General features: G+C 46.2%; 1 protein-coding gene across 1 annotated transcript in view; it reads left to right on the top strand.

Annotated features, from left to right (window-relative positions):
• Nucleotides 1–6,396: 6,396 nt before the first annotated feature.
• Nucleotides 6,397–23,232, top strand: part of LOC146356204 (uncharacterized) — a 39,544-nt gene continuing 22,708 nt past the window's right edge. The window contains 5 exon segments of the mRNA XM_084830039.1: nucleotides 6,397–7,130; nucleotides 7,473–7,599; nucleotides 8,718–8,800; nucleotides 9,294–9,420; nucleotides 16,737–18,566. Coding sequence (XP_084686165.1) covers nucleotides 6,594–7,130; nucleotides 7,473–7,599; nucleotides 8,718–8,800; nucleotides 9,294–9,420; nucleotides 16,737–18,566 — 2,704 coding nt within the window. The 5' untranslated portion in view covers nucleotides 6,397–6,593.

The raw sequence follows: 23,232 nt of genomic DNA, 5'->3' as shown, positions 1-23,232 counted from the left end.
AAAAGTTTCTGTACACTTTTATAAACACAGCTGCAGGCCAAAGTGCAATGTGCCAGTAACATACGGCCTGTAAACAAATCATGAAGGGTTAAGAGACACCTACAGTTCAAAGTAACCCAGTCAATGCTTAGTTTCCACCAAGAACATTGTATTCAAGGAAGTTTGGTAAAGATAAAAGATGTAACACTTTGAATGTTTCAATAAACGCTAAATCTTTCATTAGAATTTATTTGTCTCTGCAAACTGTGTTCACAGGGAACCAACTGGTCATTTTTTATAATGTGTGTGTCAGATGAATGGTCTCCGCTTCCTAGATGACTCCTCCGAAAGCCCTTCAAAGTGCCAAGCAGCCTGCCCTGTGCCCCCTAAAGTAGCCTGCTCCTTCAGGTGCTGCAGAGGACACTGCCCCATTGTCAGTGTTGCAGGCACAGCCCAGTCAGTTTTTGTACATGGAACGGGAGAGGGGCCATCTTGTTCTTCACCTCAGGCACCAAAATGTCTTGGGCTGGCCCTGAGGCACCCTGGTACCCTAGAGGAGTTTTGGACTACAACTTCAATAAGCCCCAGCCACCCTGGGTAATTGTCAGAGATTTGGGGGGTTATAGTCCAAAACGCCAAGGGTTGGATCCGGGAACTGCCTTGCGCAAGAGAAAGGACTGCTCACAGAAGGTCGCTCCACCTGATTTTTCGAGATATTTATTTACGTAGTACCCTTCCAATCCACCAAATAGCTCATGTTCTCAGGGCGGATTAGTTAAAAAGCTAACATGCCATTTTACAACATGGTTCAAAATATAAAATAGAATACAAATACTTGAAACAATACAATACAAGATAATAAACAGCACAGGAATCGATAAAACAGCCTCAATCACCTAGCTCTCTAAAATGCCTTGGGAGAAAAGAAAGGTCTTTCCCCAGCACTGAAAAGATAACTGGCTAGGTGCCAGGCAAACCTTTTTGTGGAGTTTGTTCCAGAAGAGGGGTGCCACCACTGAGAAGGCCCTCTCTCTTGTAGCCGCATGCCCGGCTAACTAGGGAGATCCCCTCTGTCTCCTGACACTACAGCTCACCCTATACGGTGAGATATCCGGACCCTCTATGTAGCATTTTCAGGAACCTTCTAGAGGCAGTGGAGGCTGGTGGCTCCGATTTTGGTGTGGTTGCTGTTCCATTCTGGGTTTCAGTCAGAACCAGCCAGAACTCAAAAGGAGTGATCCCTATTTTGGGGATAGGGTCCAGAACCTTGGAGAGCTCCTTTAAGAGTTCTGGCTGGTCCTGACTGAAACCAAGGATGGAATCACAGCCCCGCCAAAATTGGAGCCACCGGTCTCCATGGGCTGGAAGGGCTGCAGTAGGAAGGAGAGAGTGGGGAAGCCCAGTTTAAATCAGGATCCCACGCCTAGAGGACACCAAGTTACCTACCCCTGCAATACAGCCCCTCTCTTCCTCTGCCTCCCCTTAAGCATCCTTCCTGTACAGCTACCAATACTTCCTGCCCCCAGGGACCCAGCCAGAACTACCCCCTCTCCTCTATCCCTCCTCTGCCTGCCATTTCTTTCTTGAATTACTGTAAAGGCAATCAGATTATTCATTCAGGGTGCAATCCCATGCATGTTTAGACAGAAAAAGGTCCTACAACTCCCAGCATGCCCCAGGCAGCCAGTCCTATAACTCCCAGCATGCCCCAGTCAGCCATGCTGGCTGGAGCATGCTGGGAGTTGTAGAACTTCTTTCTGACTTCATTCTGCCTAAACGTGCATACGATTGTGCTCTTACAGTATTTTTTTTATCCTCTGGCCCAGCTAAAGAAAGGCTCCCGAGGTGGCTTATAACCAGTAAAACTAGGCAGTTCCTGACCCCAGGTCTACAAAGACACGACACACAAGGAAAGAGGAAGGGGGGGGGGAGAAAAATTAAAAATCATTCAGCAGGGCAGGTGAAGTGGTTCTGCTTCCCCTCTCATCCCCCTCAGGTCGCCCTGCTGGAATGACTGCTGGGTGTGACAGTCACGGAATAGAAAGTGATTCTCAGTTTGACCCGTATGGACGGGACCCCCAGGAAAGCAGTTCTCCACTGCAGGTGTTATGGCAACATCTCTCCCCCGGGGGCTTCACACCCTCTGCGTGCCGTTTTCTATCTGTTGCAGCCCTTTGCACCCGCATGCACATGGAGCTCAGGGGTCCCCACCCACCAATCTCACCTTGGCCTGGCCATGATCCAAAGAGCCCTTTCCCCAGGGCAGGAGGCAGGGCAGGTAACCACCTCAGTGCTGTCTTCCTCTTCACTTGTTCTAGGCATGTGACTCTCTCACATTGACCCGGAGAAGGCATCTCTGTGGCTGGCAAAGCACGCCTGCCTCCTTCCTGGTCCTGCAAGACAAGGGAGCATCAGAGCAGGATCACACAAGCACTCATGTGTGCACGATTTTGTTCTAAGCTAACAGTTTCAGATGTTGTGACCTTCCCTCATAGGGGAGTCACTCCAGCAGCTCGATCATTTTGACTGCACTTTTCTGCACCTTCACCAATGTCGGAATGTCCTTTTTTGAGGGGCAGTACAAAATGAAGCAGGACAAAAGCTAATAGAGTTTTGCCAAGAGAACATGCTGATCATAGCAAACACTCTTTTCCAACAGCACAAGAGGCGACTCTACACATGGACGTCACCAGATGGTCAATATCGAAATCAGATTGATTATGTCCTTTGCAGCCAAAGATGGAGAAGCTCCATACAGTCAGTAAAAACAAGACCTGGAGCTGACTGTGGCTCAGATCATGAGCTGCTTCTTGCAAAATTTCAGCTTAAATTGAAGAACGTCGGGAAAACCACTAAACCGTTCAGGTATGACCTAAATCATATCCCTGATGAATATACAGTGGAGGTGAGGAATAGATTTCAGGGATTAGACCTGATAGACAGAGTGCCTGAGGAACTATGGACGGAGGTCCGTAACATTGTTCAGGAGGCAGCAACAAAATCCATCCCAAAGAAAAAGAAATGCAAGAAAGCCAAGTGGCTGTCTGATGAGGCTTTACAAGTAGCTGAGGAAAGAAGGGAAGCGAAAAGCAAGGGAGAAAGGGGAAGATATACCCAACTGAATGCAGAGTTCCAGAGAATAGCAAGGAGAGACAAGAAGGCCTTCTTAAATGAACAATGCAAAGAAATCGAGGAAAACAACAGAATGGGAAAGACTAGAGATCTCTTCAAGAAAATTGGAGATCTCAAGGGAACGTTTTGTGCAAAGACGGGCATGATAAAGGACAAAGAAGGCAGGGACCTAACAGAAGCAGATGAGATTAAGAAGAGGTGGCAAGAATACACAGAAGAACTATACAGGAAAGATCTGAATGTCCCTGATAGCCATGATAGTGCGGTCACTGAACTTGAGCCGGACATCCTCGAGAGTGAAGTCAAGTGGGCCTTAGGAAGCATTAGTAACAACAAAGCTAGCGGAGATGACAGTATTCCAGCCGAGCTATTTAAAATCCTAAAAGATGATGCTGTTAAAGTGCTGCATTCAGTATGCCAACAAATCTGGAACACTCAACAGTGGCCACAAGACTGGAAAAGGTCAGTTTACATTCCAATTCCAAAGAAGGGCAACGCCAAAGAGTGTTCAAACTACCGCACAATTGCGCTCATTTCACATGCCAGCAAGGTGATGCTCAAAATCCTACAAGCTAGGCTTCAGCAGTATGCAAACCGAGAACTACCGGAAGTACAAGCTGGGTTTCGAAGAGGCAGAGGAACTAGAGATCAAATCGCCAACATTCGCTGCATCATGGAGAAAGCAAGAGAATTCCAGAAAAACGTCTATTTCTGCTTCATTGACTACGCTAAAGCCTTTGATTGTGTGGATCACAACAAACTGGGGCAAATTCTTAAAGTGATGGGAGTACCAGACCACCTTACCTGTCTCCTGAGAAACCTGTACGAGGGTCAAGAAGCAACAGTAAGAACCAGACATGGAACAACCGATTGGTTCAAAATTGGGAAAGGAGTACGACAAGGCTGCATATTGTCACCCTGCTTATTTAACTTATATGCAGAGTACATCATGAGAAATGCCGGGTTGGATGAATCACAGGTCGGAATTAAGATTGCCGGGAGAATTATCAACAACCTCCGATATGCGGACGATACCACCCTAATGGCAGAAAGCGAAGAGGATCTCAAGAGCCTCTTGTTGAGGGTGAAAGAGGAGAGTGCAAAAGCTGGTTTGAAACTCAACATTAAAAAAACTAAGATCATGTCATCTGGCCCTATCACTTCCTGGCATATAGAAGGGGAAGAAATGGAAGCAGTGACAGATTTTACTTTCTTGGGCTCCAAGATCACCGCAGACGGTGACTGTAGCCATGAAATTAAAAGACGCTTGCTCCTTGGGAGGAAAGCTATGGCAAACCTAGACAGCATAGTAAGAAGCAGAGACATCACCTTGCCGACAAAGGTCCGTCTAATCAAAGCTATGGTTTTCCCAGTAGTAATGTATGGCTGTGAGAGCTGGACTATAAGGAAGGCTGAGCGCTGAAGAATTGATGCTTTCGAACTGTGGTGCTGGAGAAGACTCTTACGAGTCCCCTGGACTGCAAGGAGGTCAAATCAGTCCATCCTAAAGGAAATCAACCCTGAGTGCTCATTGGAAGGACAGATAATGAAGCTGAAGCTCCAATATTTTGGCCACCTAATGCGAAGAGAAAACTCCCTGGAGAAGACCCTGATGCTGGGAAAGACTGAAGGCAAAAGGAGAAGGGGACGGCAGAGGATGAGATGGCTAGATAGCATCACGGATGCAATGAATATGAACTTGAGCACGCTCCGGGAGAGAGCGCAGGATAGGAAGGCCTAGCGTGCTATGGTCCATGGGGTCACGAAGAGTCGGACACGACTGAACGACTGAACAACAACAACAACAACAACATAAGAGCAGCCCTGCTGGATCAGACCGAGGGTCCATCTAGTCCAGCATTCTGTTCACAAAGGGGACAACCAGCTGCCCCAATGGGAAGCCCACCACAAGCAGGACAGGAGTGCAGTAACACTCTCTGCCCATGTTCCCCAGCAACTGGTGTACACAGGCATACCACCTCTGATACTGGAGAAAGCACGCAGCCATCAGGACTAGTAGCCATTGATGGACACCTGGTTTGATTCAGTTTGTCACTTCCTTTGTTCCCTCCCTAACATGAAAACATCGAAATCCCTGTTCCCCAGCCTGGTGACCTCCGGGTATGTTGGACCAGAACTCCCATAATCCCTCAGCCGGCATGGGTGTTTTGCTTGTCTTATGGATCCTGGCTTGTTTGGGCTCAATGCACCATAATCCCTGGTTCGGACAGAACACTAAACCAGCCTTCCCAACCCTGTGCCTTCCAGATCTTTTGGACTACAGCTCCCAGCATTTCTGGCCACAAGCCATGCCTGCTGGGGATTGTGGGAGTGGTAGGCCAACACTGCTGGAGGGCATCAGATTGTATTCTATTGTATTATATGTATGTATTGCTACATTTGTGTTGTGCCTTTTTTCCTCCGGCAAGGAACCATAAGGCAGGTTACACACTCCTCCTCGTCCTCTCCATTTTTATCCACAACAACCCTGTGAGATAGGTTAGGCTGACAGTCAGTGGCTGTCCCAAAGTCACCCAGTGAACTTCATGGCCAAGTGGGGACTAGAACCCATTTCTTCTGCGTCCCAGTCCAACACTCTTAACACTTAAACCACACTGGCTGGAGAAGGGTGATTTAAATAACAGGCCTGCAGGGCTGGTTTTCTTTCTTGAAGGGAAGAGGTCCACTTTGTGTTGGTAATTTTGCAACCTCATCTGCAAGCTCTTGGAAGGGGGCAGTGTTGCAGTTAGTTAGTTCATGGGAATTTCGACCCCAGCTAGTCTTAGGAAGTCTGTAGACTACACTGTAGTTTCCTCTGATTCCTTCCTTTTGTCCCCCCCCCCCCGCAATTGCTGGGAGCATGGTCTCTGCTCTCTCGCTCCTGCAGGTGTAATGGAACACAAAATAGACACAGCAAGCTCTTTTTCAAACTCTGCGCTGTACCTGCATTTTATATGCAAGAATATTTGTGAGTAAAACCTCTTTTCTTTCTTTCCCTGAAGAAGAGTGTGGTCTCTTTTTATTTTTTTCAGATGGCCTTTATGCATGTGGGCCTGGTAAATGTTCATTCTGTTTTCTTTTGTTTTGTTTTTACTCTGCTAATTGCTTTTCGGACAAGAGGGATTATGACTAAATCATGCTATCATTTTGTTGCGAACATTCCTTGCAGGGTTAAGGGTAGAGAGCTGGCATTCCTAGAGAGGCAAAATGGAAGTGGCCATAGACTTATGCTCTCTCAATAGGGTGTATCTGTAAATTGTGAACACTACTTCCGGCCCACTTCCCCAGGTGGGGGTGGGGGTGGCTTGTGTGTTCCCCACCAGCTCACAGCCTGCGCAGCCCCCTCTGATGAGTGGCGAGGCATATTTGGGGGAAGGGGGTGCATAGGCTGCTGGGGGAGGTGGTGGAAGAGGCCAGGCAGGAGAGGGGGTGGATGTGGGGAGAAGGGAGGAGGGCCACCGGCTTCTCCTCTTTGCCGTGACATGTTGGCTTTGCAAGACTTTGTAGCCCCAGCAGTTACAGCGGTTCCTGCCTTGAACCTCTTGGCAAAAGGTGAAGGTGATCCCTCTAGCCCGATGGAGGCTCCCTTGGACAACAAGTTGGAGACAGAAAATCAAAATTCAGCTGGCACAGAGGCAAGAAAAGCCCCCCACACCATCCAGGCTGGGAGCAGCGGAGAACTCTGGGAAGTAACTGTACAGAGGATGCTGGGTGAAGACCCCTTCAGCTCAGATGGGCAGTGCCAGCGTTTCAGGCAGTTTTGCTACCAGGAGGCCGAGGGGCCCCGAGAGGTCTGCAGCCGACTTCACAATCTTTGCTGTCGGTGGCTGAAGCCGGAGCGACACACCAAAAGTCAGATCCTGGACCTGGTGATCCTGGAACAGTTCCTGACCGTCCTTCCACCAGAGATGGAGAGCTGGGTGAGAGAGTGTGGAGCGGAGACCAGCTCCCAGGCGGTGGCCCTGGCAGAAGGTTTCCTCCTGAGCCAGGCAGATGAGAGGAGGCAGGAAAAGCACCAGGTGAGAGAGTTTCATCCTGGTGGCTTCAAATGGCTGGGGGTGTGAGCAAGGGCATCCTAATACAGCCCTCCCCAACCTGATGCTGTAGATTTCTTGTAGTACAACTCCCAGCATGCCCCAGCCAACATGTCTGGCTGGGGCATGCTGGGAGTTGTAGTCCAACAATCTGAAGGGGTTAAATTGCAGAAGGCGGTCCCAAAAGAAACCCCAAAAGAAACCTCCACTTTTAAGAAGGGTATGACCCAATACCTTCATCACCTCACTCCCCAGTCCCTTGCACGTCCCCTTCCTCTTCTAAGCCTTCTTCTCAGTCCCTGCCTGGGATCCTTGTTGCTGTTTTAGGTCCAGGTGCCATTGGCGCAAGAGGCCGCTGATTTCCCTGTGGCCGAGAAGGCTCCATCGGCCGCCCCACAGAAAATGCCATCCAGCTGGATCATGCAGGAGTCTGGTGGAGGGGCCACCTCGCTGGGTAAGACCAATTTGTCTCCTCTGTGCTTGGCCCCCCTGCCTTGAGTAGGCCAGAAACCTGTGGGCTGCTTTTCCTTTCCTCTGAACCCAGCAAAGACATTTGGGAAAGGACTGTTGCTGAGCTGTAGACCACTGTAGCTTCAATCCCCAGTATCTCCAGGTAGGGCTGGGAAAGAATCCTCTCCGAGGGCCAGGATTCCATTTTGGGGAAGCTCTCGGGGGCTGTGTGACATTCCTGCCGGTCTACCTGTGGGAGAGGCCTGTTCATCAAGGCCTTTCCCACAACAGGCAACACCTTCCACCACATACAGGAACGCTGCCACCAGGACCTTTGCCTCAGGTCCAACCCTTTTACTTCATGAGAGGTGAGGACACACTGGCGTTTATCCTGACCTATATTATTATCTATTATTTCACCTGTTGTAGCCATGAGCTGTAGGTGTAGGGTTTTATAGAACATAGAAATATTTATAATTTACAGCATTAAGATGTTAAACAGTAAATAAATCACTTTAAAAGCTTCTATATCCATCCATCCATCCATCCATCCACTCTGCCACTCAGCCACACTTAATGACCTCTTTAATCCTGTACACACAAATCTTAGTCACTCTCTGTCTCTTCACCATCTGTCTCTTCCTTGCCCATCCCCTATCCGTTCCCTATCTAAACTACGCAAGCACAGCCCCCTCTTTATATATCACACCCTTTCACACACATCCCATGCACTCAGCCAGTCATCTCACATGTGCAAATACATCACCACTCCTGTCACTCATACCACTCATTGTCTTAATGCTTACCAGAAAACTCAGAGTCACACAGGTCCTGATGTTCTCCTCCCCTGGTGTCGACAGTATTGTGCTACATGGCTCAATCGTCTGACTCCATATAAGGCCACTGCCTATGCTTGTCTCCAGTGCCTCCCAAACACATTAGAAATAGTGGGAAAACAGTTTCGTTTCAAAGCATTTAAGTATTTAGATGTATAAGTGTATGGCATGATTTGTGCCCAACGGAGGAGGACCATGTAAGCCGCCTTGGGTTCCTTGCAAGAGGAAAAAACGTGGGATATAAATGTTAATAATAATTTTCCAGCTGCCTTTGTCTCCCACATAGGCAGTGAAGCAATGCTGGCGATACGTTCTAGGTTGTCTCCTCTTTGCGGTGGAGTGGAAAGAGCGGCTGGGCAGCCAGGCCAGGTAGGGAAGAAGTCCTGGGGAAGATGGCAGGACACAGCCATGGGGTTGGAGCCAAGATCTGCCTTCCATGAGAGAAGAGGCTCCACTCATGGAAGGTCTATGCCCTCTTTGGGGGGATCCCCCCTCTCACTCTAACATGACAGCTCCCCCATTCAGAAGGGTCTCCTTACTCTCTGTATAGTGTTCTCAGGGGGCTGGAGGGGCTGCCTTGGGAAGGAGGAGGAAGGGAAATTCCCTTCCACCAGCACAGTTGATTCATCTTCAGTCCAGATCCGAGCCTGGGTGTCTCTGACTCTTCCATGTCTCTCTGAGCCTGAAAGGATCTGCATGCTCCCTTTGCTTCTGCCCACTAGGAAGGCTGTCACTGCCACTCGCAAAGGTTTCCATTCTGCAGCTGAACCTGCAACCACCTGGCCTTAACTCCCCGTATGGATTTTACTTAGAAGGGGAAGAAGCGTCACATTCACTTTTCTTCTCCTCCTTCTAATTCCAGGGCCTGGTATCCTTTGAGGAGGTGTCTGTGTATTTTACCAAGGAGGAGTGGGCTCTCTTGGATCCAGACCAAAGGGCCCTGCACACAGCAATCATGCAGGAGAACTGTGGGATCATGGCCTCTCTGGGTACGGTGCCCTCTTTGTCCAGACGTTGCCAGTTATTTATCATTACCCAGCATCCTCGTCTTCCCATCCATTCTGTAGGCCTCTGTCTTGGGTGGCGAAACCTTTAGCTTCCAAGTGGCTCAGGGGCTGCCTCCTGGCTTGGTGACTCCAATATTGCACCTCTCTTCTCTGTTTTGTGTCATGGCTAAGAAATCTTTTAAAAATATTTAACATTTTCTTTTAAGACCTTAAAAGAAAATGCCTAAGGGAAAGGGCTGTTTGAGAGTGGAGCCGACCGTCTCAGGAGGGGGTGCGTTCTCCTTCGCTGAAGGTATTTGTAACCTGTTGGCAGGCATAAGTAAGCATAAAACAGGACAAGCAGCTACATACTTTGCTGTGGCAATCAAGGTGTGGTCCCAATGAATTAATGGCTGACAGTAACAGTTGCTGGGAGATAAAGAGCATGGTTACTGTTTATAACAGGGGTCCCCAACCTTTTTGGACCCGACGGCACATTTGGGAATTTGAGAAACTGCTGTTGGCACCACTACAAAGTGGCTTCTATGGAAGATGTGGCTAATCAAGTAATGGCTGCTGTGGGGACCTGGCTGGTCAAAAGTGTGCTAAAGACGGGGGGCGGACAGGAATCGTGAGGCTGGGAGGGAGGGGGAAGAAGCAAGGCAGAAGCGTAGAGGAGAGAGAAAGAGCAAAGCTAGAGGCTAGGAGGGAGAAAGAAGACTGCCCTAATATTTTTAAACAATTATTTTGATGGGGGCAGAGAGCGGAGAGGTTCATGGCTGCTGGTTTGGGGACCCCTGGTTTATCATGTAAATTTGTTAGCTAATTTTATGTTAACTATGTATGTCTGTTTAGCATTTAATTCATCTTTTTATGAATTTTGTTGTTCAGTCGTTCAGTCGTGTCCGACTCTTCGTGACCCCATGGACCATAGCACGCCAGGCCTTATTTATTTATTTATTTATTTATTCATTTCATTTCTATACCGCCCAATAGCCGAAGCTCTCTGGGCAGTTCACAAAAACTAAAACCAAACAACACACAATAAAACAATTTAAAATATATAGAACATTAAAACCACAATATAACAATACAACCACAATAAAACCTAGCAGCAGTACAGGAGTTTAAAATACAGATTTAAAACAGCAAAGATAAAAATTTAGAAAGCTAAAATGCCTGGGAAAATAAAAAGGTCTTCACCTGGCGCCGAAAGGAGTACAATGTAGGCGCCAGGCGAACCTCACTAGGGAGCTCATTCCAGAGCCGGGGTGCCACAACAGAAAAAGCCCTCCTCCTAGTAGCCACCCGCCTCACTTCCTTTGGCAGGGGCTCACGGAGAAGGGCCGCTGATGATGATCTTAAGGTCCGGGCAGGCACATATGGTAGGAGGCGATCCTTCAGGTAACCTGGCCCCAAGCCGTTAAGGGCTTTGAATGTTAACACCAGCACTTTGAATCGGGCCCGGAAATGGACTGGCAGCCAGTGCAGCTGGAAAAGTACTGGCGTAATATGAGCTCGCAGGCCAGTCCCTGTTAACAATCTTGCTGCCCTATTTTGGACCAGCTGAAGTTTCCGGACCGTTTTCAAAGGCAGCCCCACGTATAACGCATTGCGGTAATCCAGACGAGAAGTTATCAGAGCATGGATAACTGTAGCTAGGCTATCTCTGTCCAGATAAGGGCGTAGTTGGTATACCAGCCTAAGCTGATAAAAAGTGCTCCGTGCCACTGAGTTCACCTGTGCCTCAAGTGACAGTTCTGGATCCAAGAGCACCCCCAAACTACGAACCTGATCCTTTAGGGGGAGTGCAACCCCCTCCAGAACAGGTTGAATATCACCTAGCCGGGCAGACGAGCCACCCACTAACAGTACCTCCGTCTTGTCTGGATTGAGTTTCAGTTTATTAGCCCTCATCCAGTCCATTACCGTGCCCAGGCACTGGTTCAGAACAGCCACTGCCTCACCTGGTTTTGAAGAGAAAGAGAGGTAGAGCTGGGTGTCATCTGCATATTGATGGCACCTCAGCCCACACCTCCGGATACCCTCCCCCAGCGGTTTCATGTAGATGTTAAACAGCATGGGGGATAAAATAGAGCCCTGTGGAACCCCATGGCACAATTGCTATGGCACAGAGCACTAATCCCCCAGCACCACCTTCTGGAATCGGCCAGCCAAGTAGGAGCAGAACCACTGTAGTGCAGTGCCTCCAACTCCCAACCCAGACAACCTATCCAGAAGGATACCATGGTCGATGGTATCGAAAGCCGCTGAGAGGTCCAGGAGAATCAACAGGGTCGCACTCCCCCTGTCCCTCTCCCGGCAGAGGTCATCCCACAGGGCGACCAAGGCAGTTTCCGTTCCAAAACCAGGCCTGAAGCCCGATTGAAATGGATCTAGATAATCTGTTTCATTCAAGAGTGCCTAGAGCTGTCCTACAACCACCCGCTCAAGCACCTTGCCCAGGAAGGGGATGTTGGCCACTGGCCTATAATTGTTAACATCCTCTGGGTCCAGGTTAGGCTTTTTCAGGAGTGGTCTAATTACTGCCTCTTTTAAAGCAGCAGGCACCACTCCCTCTCTCAAGGAGGAATTTACAACCTCTTGGACCCAGCCGGACAACCCCTCCTTGTTTGGTTTAATAAGCCATGAAGGGCAAGGGTCAAGCACACAAGTGGTCGATCGGACTTGGCCAAGCACCTTGTCCACATCCTCAGGCCTCAGTAACTGAAACTCATCCAATAAAACTGGACCAGACGGTGCTCTGAACGCCTCTACCAATGGAACTGCATTAATGGTGGTGTCCAATTCATGACGAATCTGAGCGACTTTATCCTCAAAGTGCCGCGCAAACTCGTCACAGCGTGCTACCGAGGGTTCCACCGTCTCTCTCCCTGGCCCAGAATGTAACAGGCCGCGAAACACTCGGAAAAGCTCCGCCGGACGACACTGAGAAGATGCAATGCTGGTGGAAAAGAACTGCCTCTTTGCCACCCTCACCGCCACAGAGTAGGCTCGATAGTGGGCTCTTACCTGTGTTCGGTCAGACTCAGCACAAGTTTTCCTCCACCTGCGTTCTAGCCGTCTCCCCTTTTGCTTCATTGCCCTCAGCTCAGGTGTATACCAAGGAGCTGGCCGGGCTCTGCTCAGAGGGAGAGGGCGCTTGGGCGCGATCGTGCCAACCGCCCGAGTCATCTCTGCATTCCACAGAGCGACCTGGGCTTCGACAGGAGCACCAGCCATACCAGCAGGAAAATCCCCCAGAGCCCTCTGGAATCCATTAATCTCCGGGGGCGGACCATTTTAATAGGTCCCCCACCCTTGCAGAGGGGGAAGGCCGCAAGAAGTCTAAACCTCAGCAGGAAGTCTAAACCTCAGGCCTTCCTGTCCTGCACTCTCTCCCACAGCGTGCTCAAGTTCATACTCATTGCATCGGTGATGCTATCTAGCCATCTCATCCTCTGCCGTCCCCTTCTCCTTTTGCCTTCAGTCTTTCCCAGCATCAGGGTCTTTTCCAGAGGGTTTTCTCTTCGCATTAGGTGGCCAAAATATTGGAGCTTCAGCTTCAGTATCTGTCCTTCCAATGAGCACTCGGGGTTGATTTCCTTTAGGATGGACTGATCTGATCTCCTTGCAGCCCAGGGGACTCCTAAGAGTCTTCTCCAGCACCACAGTTCGAAAGCATCAATTCTTCGGCGCTCAGCCTTCCTTATAGTCCAGCTCTCACAGCCATACATTACTACTGGGAAAACCATAGCTTTGATTAGACGGACCTTTGTCGGTAAGGTGATGTCTCTGCTTCTTACTATGCTGTCTAGGTTTGCCATAGCTTTCCTCCCAAGGAGCAAGTGTCTTTTAATTTCATGGCTACAGTCACCGTCTGTGGTGATCTTGGAGCCCAAGAAAGTAAAATCTGGCACTGCTTCCATTTCTTCCCCTTCTATATGCCAGGAAGTGATAGGGCCAGATGCCATGATCTTAGTTTTTTTAATGTTGAGTTTCAAACCAGCTTTTGCACTCTCCTCTTTCACCCTCAACAAGAGGCTCTTTAGATCCTCTTCGCTTTCTGCCATTAGGGTGGTATCGTCTGCATATCGGAGGTTGTTGATAATTCTCCCAGCAATCTTAATTCCGACCTGTGATTCATCCAACCCGGCATTTCTCATGATGTACTCTGCATATAAGTTAAATAAGCAGGGTGACAATATGCAGCCTTGTCGTACCCCTTTCCCAATTTTGAACCACTCGGTTGTTCCATGTCTGGTTCTTACTGTTGCTTCTTGACCCTCGTACAGGTTTCTCAGGAGACAGGTAAGGTGGTCTGGTACTCCCATCACTTTAAGAATTTGCCACAGTTTGTTGTGATCCACACAATCAAAGGCTTTAGCGTAGTCAATGAAGCAGAAATAGACGTTTTTCTGGATTTCTCTTGCTTTCTCCATGATCCAGCGAATGTTGGCGATTTGATCTCTTGTTCCTCTGCCTCTTCGAAACCCAGCTTGTACTTCCGGTAGTTCTCGGTTCGCATACTGCTGAAGCCTAGCTTGTAGGATTTTGAGCATCACCTTGCTGGCATGTGAAATGAGCGCAATTGTGCGGTAGTTTGAACACTCTTTGGCGTTGCCCTTCTTTGGAACTGGAATGTAAACTGACCTTTTCCAGTCTTGCGGCCATTGTTGAGTGTTCCAAATTTGTTGGCATTTTGAATGCAGCACTTTAACAGCATCATCTTTTAGGATTTTAAATAGCTCAGCTGGAATACTGTCATCTCCACTAGCTTTGTTGTTAGTAATGCTTCCTAAGGCCCACTTGACTTCACTCTCGAGGATGTCCGGCTCAAGTTCAGTGACCGCACTATCATGGCTATCAGGGACATTAAGATCTTTCCTGTATAGTTCTTCTGTGTATTCTTGCCACCTCTTCTTAATCTCATCTGCATCTGTCTTCTTTGTCTTTTATCATGCCCGTCTTTGCACAAAACGTTCCCTTGAGATCTCCAATTTTCTTGAAGAGATCTCTAGTCTTGCCCATTCTGTTGTTTTCCTCGATTTCTTTGCATTGTTCATTTAAGAAGGCCTTTTTGTCTCTCCTGAACTCTGCATTCAGTTGGATATATCTTCCCCTTTGTCCCTTGCTTTTCGCTTCCCTTCTTTCCTCAGCTACTTGTAAAGCCTCATCAGACAGCCACTTGGCTTTCTTGCATTTCTTTTTCTTTGGGATGGATTGAGTTGCTGCCTCCTGAACAATGTTACGGACCTCCGTCCATAGTTCCTCAGGCACTCTGTCTATTAGGTCTAATCCCTGAAATCTATTCCTCACCTCCACTGTATATTCATAAGGGATATGATTTAGGTCATACCTGAATGGTTTAGTGGTTTTCCCTACGTTCTTCAATTTAAGCTGAAATTGCAACAAGAAGCTCATGATCTCCAGATCTCGTTTTGACTGACTGTATAGAGCTTCTCCATCTTTGGCTGCAAAGGACATAATCAATCTGATTTCGATATTGACCATCTGGTGATGTCCATGTGTAGAGTCGTCTCTTGTGCTGTTGGAAAAGAATGTTTGCTATGATCAGCGTGTTCTCTTGGCAAAACTCTATTAGCTTTTGTCCTGCTTCATTTTGTACACCAAGGCCATGCCTGCCTGTTATCCCAGTGATTTCTTGACTTCCTACTTTAGCATTCCAGTCCCCTATGATGAAGAGGACATCTTTTTTTTGGTGTTAGTTCTAGAAGGTGTTGTAGGTCTTCATAGAACCGATCAACCTCAGCTTCTTCGGCATCAGTGGTTGGGGCATAGACTTGTATTACTGTGATGTTGAATGGTTTGCCTTGGATTCGTACTGAGATCATTCTATCATTTTTAAGATTGTACCCCAGTACTGCTTTTCCCACCCTTTTGTTGACTATGAGTGCTACTCCATTTCTTCTAAGGGATTCTTGCCCACAATAGTAGATATGATGGTCATCTGAATTAAATTCGCCCATGCCTGTCCATTTGAGTTCACTGATTCCCAAGATGTCGATGTTCAATCTTGCCATCTCATGTGTGACCACCTCCAGCTTACCTTGATTCATTGGTCTGACATTCCAGGTTCCTAAACAATATTGTTCTTTACAGCATCGGATTTTCTTTTCACCACCAGACACATCCACAGCTGAGTGTCCTTTCGGCTTTGGCCCAGCCGCTTCACTCTTTCTGGCGCTACTTGGAAATACCCTCTGCTCTTCCCCAGTAGTATATTGGACACCTTCCGACCTGAGGGGCTCATCTTCTGGCATCATCTCTTTTAGCCTTGTGATATGTTCCATGGGGTTTTCTTGGCAAGAATACTGGAGTGGGTTGCCATTTCCTTCTCCAGTGGACCACATTTTGTCAGAACTCTCTGCCATGACCTGTCCGTCTTGGGTGGCCCTGCACGGCATAGCTTATGGCTTCACTGAGTTACACAAGCCCCTTCGCCACAACAAGGCAGTGATCCATGAAGGGGTTTTATGAATAGTTGTATTCTATATTCTGTTCGATTTCTTTTACATGTCCTAATTTATCCTTGTTTTACTATTTTGCTGTAATACATGTTTTTTTTGTTCTAATATCTGGAAAGACCAATGAACTAAATTGGGGGTGGACCATTATTTTGGGCCCATTTGGGAATTTGAGGACTGTCCTGGGCAATACCACAAGATGGCTGTCATGGGAGGCGTGGCCAGGGACAACTAACCTGCCCAAAAGACTGAGTACGAGGTGGAGGTGGGGGCTGAGCCCCAACACACTAAACAGCTCCTTTGAACCCACAATTTGCAACACCAACAGAAACCTATTTCACAGCAATCCCAAGTGCTGTTAAGAAAATGTGTTAATGTTTTGTTATGTGGGACAGGTAGGGTACTTTTGTGGGGGCCAGGAAATGTGTCTGGGGGTACATTGGTTCCCACAGGCACCACATTCCTTTTCCCTGTGCAGCATCTTGGATATCTCCTTTAGAGTTCCGGCTAGTTCTGTCTGAAACACAAAATCAATGCACAGCCCCACCAAAATCAGAGCCACCAGCCCCCACTGGTTTGGAGGTATTTAAGCCGAGCCTGGATGGCCATCTGCCAGGGCTGCTATGGCTGCATTGTGCACTGCAAATCCTGCAATGAGCAAAGGGTTGGACTAAATGACTTTCAAGCTCCCATTGAACGCTCAAATTCTGCCATGTAGATCTATTTCGTTTACCTCGGCTGGAGGCAAATCTCCATGCTCCCTCTTTCCTCATTTGAGGCTCCATCTTTTTCTTGAGCTCTTACACCTTTTCTGTGTCTTCATTCCAACAGGTGATGGGTGGGAGAGCAAGAGTGAGAAAGAAGCACCCAGCGGGTTACCTGAAGGAGCAAGATGTAAAAAAGGAGGGCACCAGAGAAGGAGAAGGGGAGGAAAACGGAAGCAACAAGATGTGTCTTCTACCTATCAAGGTGGTGAAGTCTCAGTCCAAGGAAAAATAGCCAAAGGAAAGGAAGGGCATAAGTGCCCAGCATGTGGGAAAAGCTTCCGTTATAAATCGAGTTTAAATTATCATTGGAAAACTCACACAGGGGAGAAACCTTTTGAGTGCTCCGAGTGTGGAAAGAGCTTCTGTCAGAAGGCAAACCTCATTAAACACCAAACGATCCACACTGGAGCGAAACCATTTAAGTGTCTGGAGTGTGGAAAATGTTTCAGACGGTGGGAATACCTTACTGGCCACCAAAGAACCCACACAGGGGAGAAACCATTTAAATGCTTGGCGTGCGGGGAGAGCTTCACGTGGAACACGCAACTTATTTCCCATCAAATGACCCACACAGGAGAGAAACCTTATCAGTGCTTGGAGTGTGGAAAGAGCTTCTGTCAGAGAACAAACCTTGTGAAACACCAAATAATCCACACAGGTGAGAAACCTTTTAAGTGCGCGGAGTGCGGAAAGACCTTCCGTCGGAGGGAACACCTTAGTGAGCACCAAAGAACCCACACAGGGGAAAAACCGTTTAAATGCCCTGAATGTGATAAGAGCTTCTGTCAGAGGGCAAACCTCATTAATCACCAAACAATTCACACGGGAGTGAAACCATTTAAGTGTCTGGAGTGCGGAAAGAGCTTCAGTCAGAGGGGAACCCTGACAGACCATCAAAGAACCCACACAGGGGAGAAACCGTTTAAATGCTTGGAGTGTGGGAAGAGCTTCATGTGGCATGGACAACTTACTTCCCATCTAATGACCCATGGAGGTGAGAAACCTTATCAGTGCTTGGAGTGTGGAAAGAGCTTCAGTGTGAGGGGAAAACTTATGGACCACCAAAGCACTCACGCAGGGGAGAAAACGATTAAATGCTTGGTGTGTGGAGAGAGCTTCATGTGGAAAGTGCAACTTACTTCCCATCAAACAATCCACAGAGGACTGAAACCATTTAAGTGTCTGGAGTGTGGAAAGAGCTTCAGTAGAAAAGGAAACCTTACGGAGCACCAAAGAACCCACACAGGGGAGAAACCATTTAAATGCCCTGAATGTGAAAAGAGCTTCTGTCAGAGGGGAAACTTCATTAAACACCAAAGCATCCACACAGGAGTGAAACCATTTAAGTGCGTGGAGTGCGGAAAGAGCTTCAGTAGGAAGGGAAACCTTACTGAGCACCAAAGAACCCATACAGGGGAGAAACCATTTAAATGCTTGGAGTGTGGAGAAAGCTTCATGTGGAATGTGCAACTTACTTCCCATCAAACGATCCACACAGGGAAGAAACCTTATCAGTGCTTGGAGTGTGGGAAGAGCTTCCTTAAGAAGCATCGGCTCATTAAACACCAAACCATCCACACCAGTGAGAAACCATATAAGTGCTCAGACTGTAGCAAAACCTTTACTGCTCTATCGTGCCTTACTTCACATCAGAGAACACACACAGGGGACAGACCGTATAAATGCCTGGAGTGTGGAAAGCGTTTCATGCAGAGCTCACACCTTAAAGTACATCAGAGACTTCACACAGGATAGAAACCATTTAAATGTTACAAATGCAGAAAGAGCTTTATGCAGAGATCAGATCTCACCTCCCATCAAAAGATACACACAACAGGAAAGGTATATAAATGTCTGGAGTGTGGAATACACTTCAATCTGTCTCACTTCACATCTTAGATTCCACTTGAAGGATGCCTGTATAAAGAACCAGAGCCAACATAAATCTTTGGCAACAGCAACAAAGAATCACGTGGCACCTTAAGCTGTGCTGGATCAGACCAAGGGTCTATCTAGCCAGATTCTGTTCATTTGGTGGGCAAATATTTAGCTGTGCAAAACCCATATGTAGGACAAGAATGCAACAGCATCCTCCCACCCATGTTCCCCAGCAACTGGTGTACTTAGGCAGCCTGCTTCTGATAGTGGAGGTAGGATAGAGGCACTGGTAGTCATTGATGGCCTTCTCCTCCAGGAATTTGTCTAACCCCCTTTTCAAGCCATCCAAATTGGTGGCCATCACCACATCTTGTGGTAGTGAATTCCATAGTTTAACTATGTGCTGCTTGAAGAAGTCCTTGTATCTGCCCTTAAAATTCAATAAATGTAATGCGAGATCATTTTTCATGGGATGTGTAAATTAAGTGGTGAAGGACCATCTAGGATCCACCTATGTTATGAACTTTACGTTTGATGGAGCATTTTAACCATTCATAGTGAACAACAGTGCACATTTTATCCAGCGTTTTAGCAGAGAGGCTGTAGCTTAGGGGTAGAGCCCCCGCTTGGCATGCAGAATGTCCCAGGTTCAATCCCAGGCTTCTCCAGGTAGAGCTAAGAAAGAATCCCCCATGAAACCCTGGAGAGCCGTTGCTGCCCATCAGTGGGCTAGATGGACCAAGAGAAGGCAGCTTCCTATGTTCCTAAAAAGGGCATGTATTCTAGGAAGAGCAGCTGGTGACACAATGCTCTTTTATTTTTGCTGTTTTTCTGTATATTTCTATGTATTAGTGTGTATTCATAAGCCTTTAGATAACTTAGCGTAGAATAGATTCGCTCACATCCTCGCTTTCCTCCATTTATGCCTGTCAATTTATTGGTCTGTCTTTCCTGTCAATAAAGTTGTTCCTTTAATTCATATCCTTTCTTCTATATTCACTTAGATTCTTTCTAGAACCTTCCTGAAAGGCCCAAATAGGTAGCCTTGTAGACCAGGGGGCTCCAAGCTGAACTTTCCATGATCTCTGAAGTTCCTGGATAGACAACAACCATTTGTAAGTTAACTTACAACAACCATTTGTAAGTTAATGTAAGAATCTGAACACCGGACGTAACCAGTTGCGAATGTTTCAGATGTTGCCAGTGTAAAAGCGTCCTCCAAGATGTACAGTTGTTTTGATCGTTCAATGTTCCCTCTATGAACTGCCAAAGAAGTTGTAGGGAGGTGGAGATGAAGAGTGAATGAGCGGCACACCTAAAGACACACCTAAAGATGGCAATTTGGTATCATGTTAACCCTTAAGCGTTTTCCAAACAAAAGAGGACTGTTTAACATAAAGGCCAAAGATGTAATAATAACAAAAGAATCACTTCGTGATCATCAGAAGAGACCTTGAGGGCAATTGACAACAATCGTTCAGGGATGGGACATGATGAATTATAAAGACATGGCAACATTGAGGCCCTCCAGGCTCAGATTCCTGAGCATGTACAAAAGTATACAAGACTCCTTCCAGGGGGAAGAGAACAGTGGACAATCGGACCTGATAGTGCGCTTTGTCAGTTTCCCTGGTCCAAAAGCAATGCACGTTTAGGTACAGCCTGGCCAACATAACAGTGTGGTGTAAGTATGTCGGGGGTAGATATCGGGAGGGGCATCTCTCTGCCAGTACATTGGGGGGAGGGGAATAGCCAAATGTGGCATGATAGAGTCAAATATTTGGGGCTGGAGAGCCAAACTTGTGTCCACTGTTACTTTAGGAACTGCAGTTCAACTTGGGCCTTGCAATAAATCTTCAACTTCCTCTCTAAAATGCTGTGATCGTATCCAACTCCACCTGTGTAAGATCCTGTGATTTTCACAGCCTGATCAACTAGGGAAATCATCTTATATATATAAATTCAAAATCAGGAGATATTTGGTCATCAATTTTTGACTGCCTTCCAGTTGACTGAATCTCTTAAAAAAAAACTTTTTATTTTATTTTTTGTCTTTATAAATTAATTAAATAAATGAAATAAACAATACCAACAACCTAATCAATAGCTACAGTTTCCCAACAATCCAATATTCTTAAGAGGACAAAACAATAACAGACAGGAGTGAAAAAAAGAAAGAAAGAAACAGAAGGGGGGGGGAGAAATTATTTAAAAGAATTAAATTTAAGCTCGAGTACACACGAGCTTCAAATTCCATTCGCTTAAAAATTATACCTATAACATTGATAAAATTGCAATTCAATACAGCATGATTAATCTTATCATGTCATCAGTCTTATAACAAGGAAGCAGGCCTACAATTCATTTCCAGTGAGAAAAAGAATCAATAATGATAAGAAATCACTAATAAGTTTTATAACGTTATATGATAATAAAGGTTAAAAACAACCTTACAACAATCAGTAATATATTTTATACTAAATATATCAATGAGTGTGCACATTTCTATGTACCCTCAAACTGTATATTTAGGTACAGTATGGCATATCCATTTTAAAGAAGAAGGATTTTTTTAAAAAAGGAGAAAGAAAAATAAGTAAGCAGACGGATATATATATATAAGCAATTAACTCTGGCCTAATCTGAGTCACTCAGACTAGACATAACCAGTTAACAAAAAGTGTTTATGGCTTCCAGTTAATGGGGCTGTAACAGATATCTCACTCATTTTTGCATTTAGCCACGCCTCTGCCATTTCATGATTCAGGAACTTCATCTGACCTTCAGAAACAATGCACAATGTAGCAGGATATTTTAAGTAATATTGTAAGTTCATTTGTTTTGCCAGATTTTTTGCCTTGATGAATTGTCTTCTCAGCAATTTCTTTAATATAATCCGGAAATAACATAACTTTATCTTGTTTCCAAAAAAGATTTCCACCCCCTCTTGCCAAACACAGGATATAATTTTTTGTGGAGATTCTTGCAAATTGGACTATAATCGTATAGGCGGTCCCTTTGACATTTGGCACACGGAGTGCCTGCTCAATATCAAGTAAATAATCAGATGGCACAGGGAGTATCCCATGCAAAAGCTTATCTACGAAAGTAGACAGATTTACATCACTAGGCACATCCTTAATGCCGATTATACGTACATTGGCTCTGCGAGTAAAAGCCTCCAGTTGAGAAATTCTGACAAACGAGTTTTTTAAAATCTTGTGAAGCAATTTCGTTGGCTGCCACCCTATCTTCCAGCTCATTAACCTTCGCCTCCATTTTTTGCCAAGAATTGTTAATTAAATCCACAGCCCCTTGCAGGGTGGTGATGGAATTTTGAATTACATCCAACCTTTTAGCCTGTTCAGTTAATTGCGAAGACAAAGTTTTTATCAGAGTATATAACTCCCCTATATTTTCGGTTTTCGGCGCATTTGCCAAAGGAGGTACGGGGGGAGTAGGTAGAGATGCATTTCCTTTTTTTTTCTCCTTACTATAGTCATGTTTCTCTTCAAACAGATCTTGCAGGTCCTCAGATATCCTCAAATATTGTTAATATTTCTTAAACCATTCCTCAGATGTTGTTGGTATTTCTTAATCCATAAATCAAATGGAGCATGTCAGCCCTAGTTTCTCCTATTTAAATAGGAGTTTCAAAGCAACTTTTGGCAATGATTGAGCTCTGGGAGGGTAGTCTTGGAATCCAGCCCCCCTGCTGCTTTGCCGAGGTGACTAATTTACCAAGAATTAATTCAGATGCTGCCTTGACTCCCCTTTTCATACCAGGGGAGAGAGAAAAAGGTTTTTCAACCTTTTAAAAAGCTGTTTGAGAAAGCCTCCTGCAGAGACTCCGCGGGGTGCTGCAAGGGCGACATTGGCTCCAACCAGAAGTCCCCAGTTCACTGATTCTCATGAAACACATTTCATTGGAAAGCTGTTGTCATACTGATTTCATGAATAACAATGGTTTTCGCTATAATTCAAAGTCAGCAGTTTATGTCCATAAAGCTTAATTTTTTTAAATAAAGAATTTGACTATCTTCTTGAACAACGTACTATAAACTTTTATCCTTAATTTCCCAAACAGTCATGTATAAGTAAACATAATTAATTGCAAATTGGAGCAAAGCCAAATATGAGCACCAAAAAAGTTTCTGTACACCTTTATGAACACAACTGTAGGCCAAAGTACAATGATATGCCAGTAACATATGGCCTGTAAACAAAACATGAAGGGTTAAGCGACACCTACAGGTCAAAGTAACCCAGTCAAAGTTTAGTTTAGACTGAGAACATTGTATTTAAGGAAGTCTGGTAAAGATAAAAGATGTAACACTTTGAATGTTTCAATAAACGCACTCAGTTAAGTTAAATCTTTTGTTAGAATTTATTTTTCTCCATGAACTCTGTTCAAGGGGAACCAACTGGTAGGTTTTTTATAACTATATCAAATGGCCTGTCTCCACTTCCTAGGTTTTTAGATGACTCCTCCGAAAGCCCTTCAAAGTGCCAAGCAGCCTGCCCTGTGCCCCCTAAGCTAGCTTGCTCCTTCAGGCGCTGCAGAGGATGCTGTCCTGTTGTCACTGTGGAAGGAACAGCCCAGTTGGCTTTTGTACATGGAACGGGAGAGGGGGCAGTCTTGTTCTTTGCCTCAGGCACCAAAATGTCTTGGGCTGGCCCTG

This window comes from Heloderma suspectum, chromosome 2, assembly GCF_057233095.1.
Source record: "Heloderma suspectum isolate Gila_16-S chromosome 2, 16-S_ref, whole genome shotgun sequence".
Classification (NCBI taxonomy): domain Eukaryota; kingdom Metazoa; phylum Chordata; class Lepidosauria; order Squamata; family Helodermatidae; genus Heloderma; species Heloderma suspectum.
Note: the sequence above shows the minus strand (reverse complement) of the source record. Positions and strands in the feature narration are given on the sequence as shown.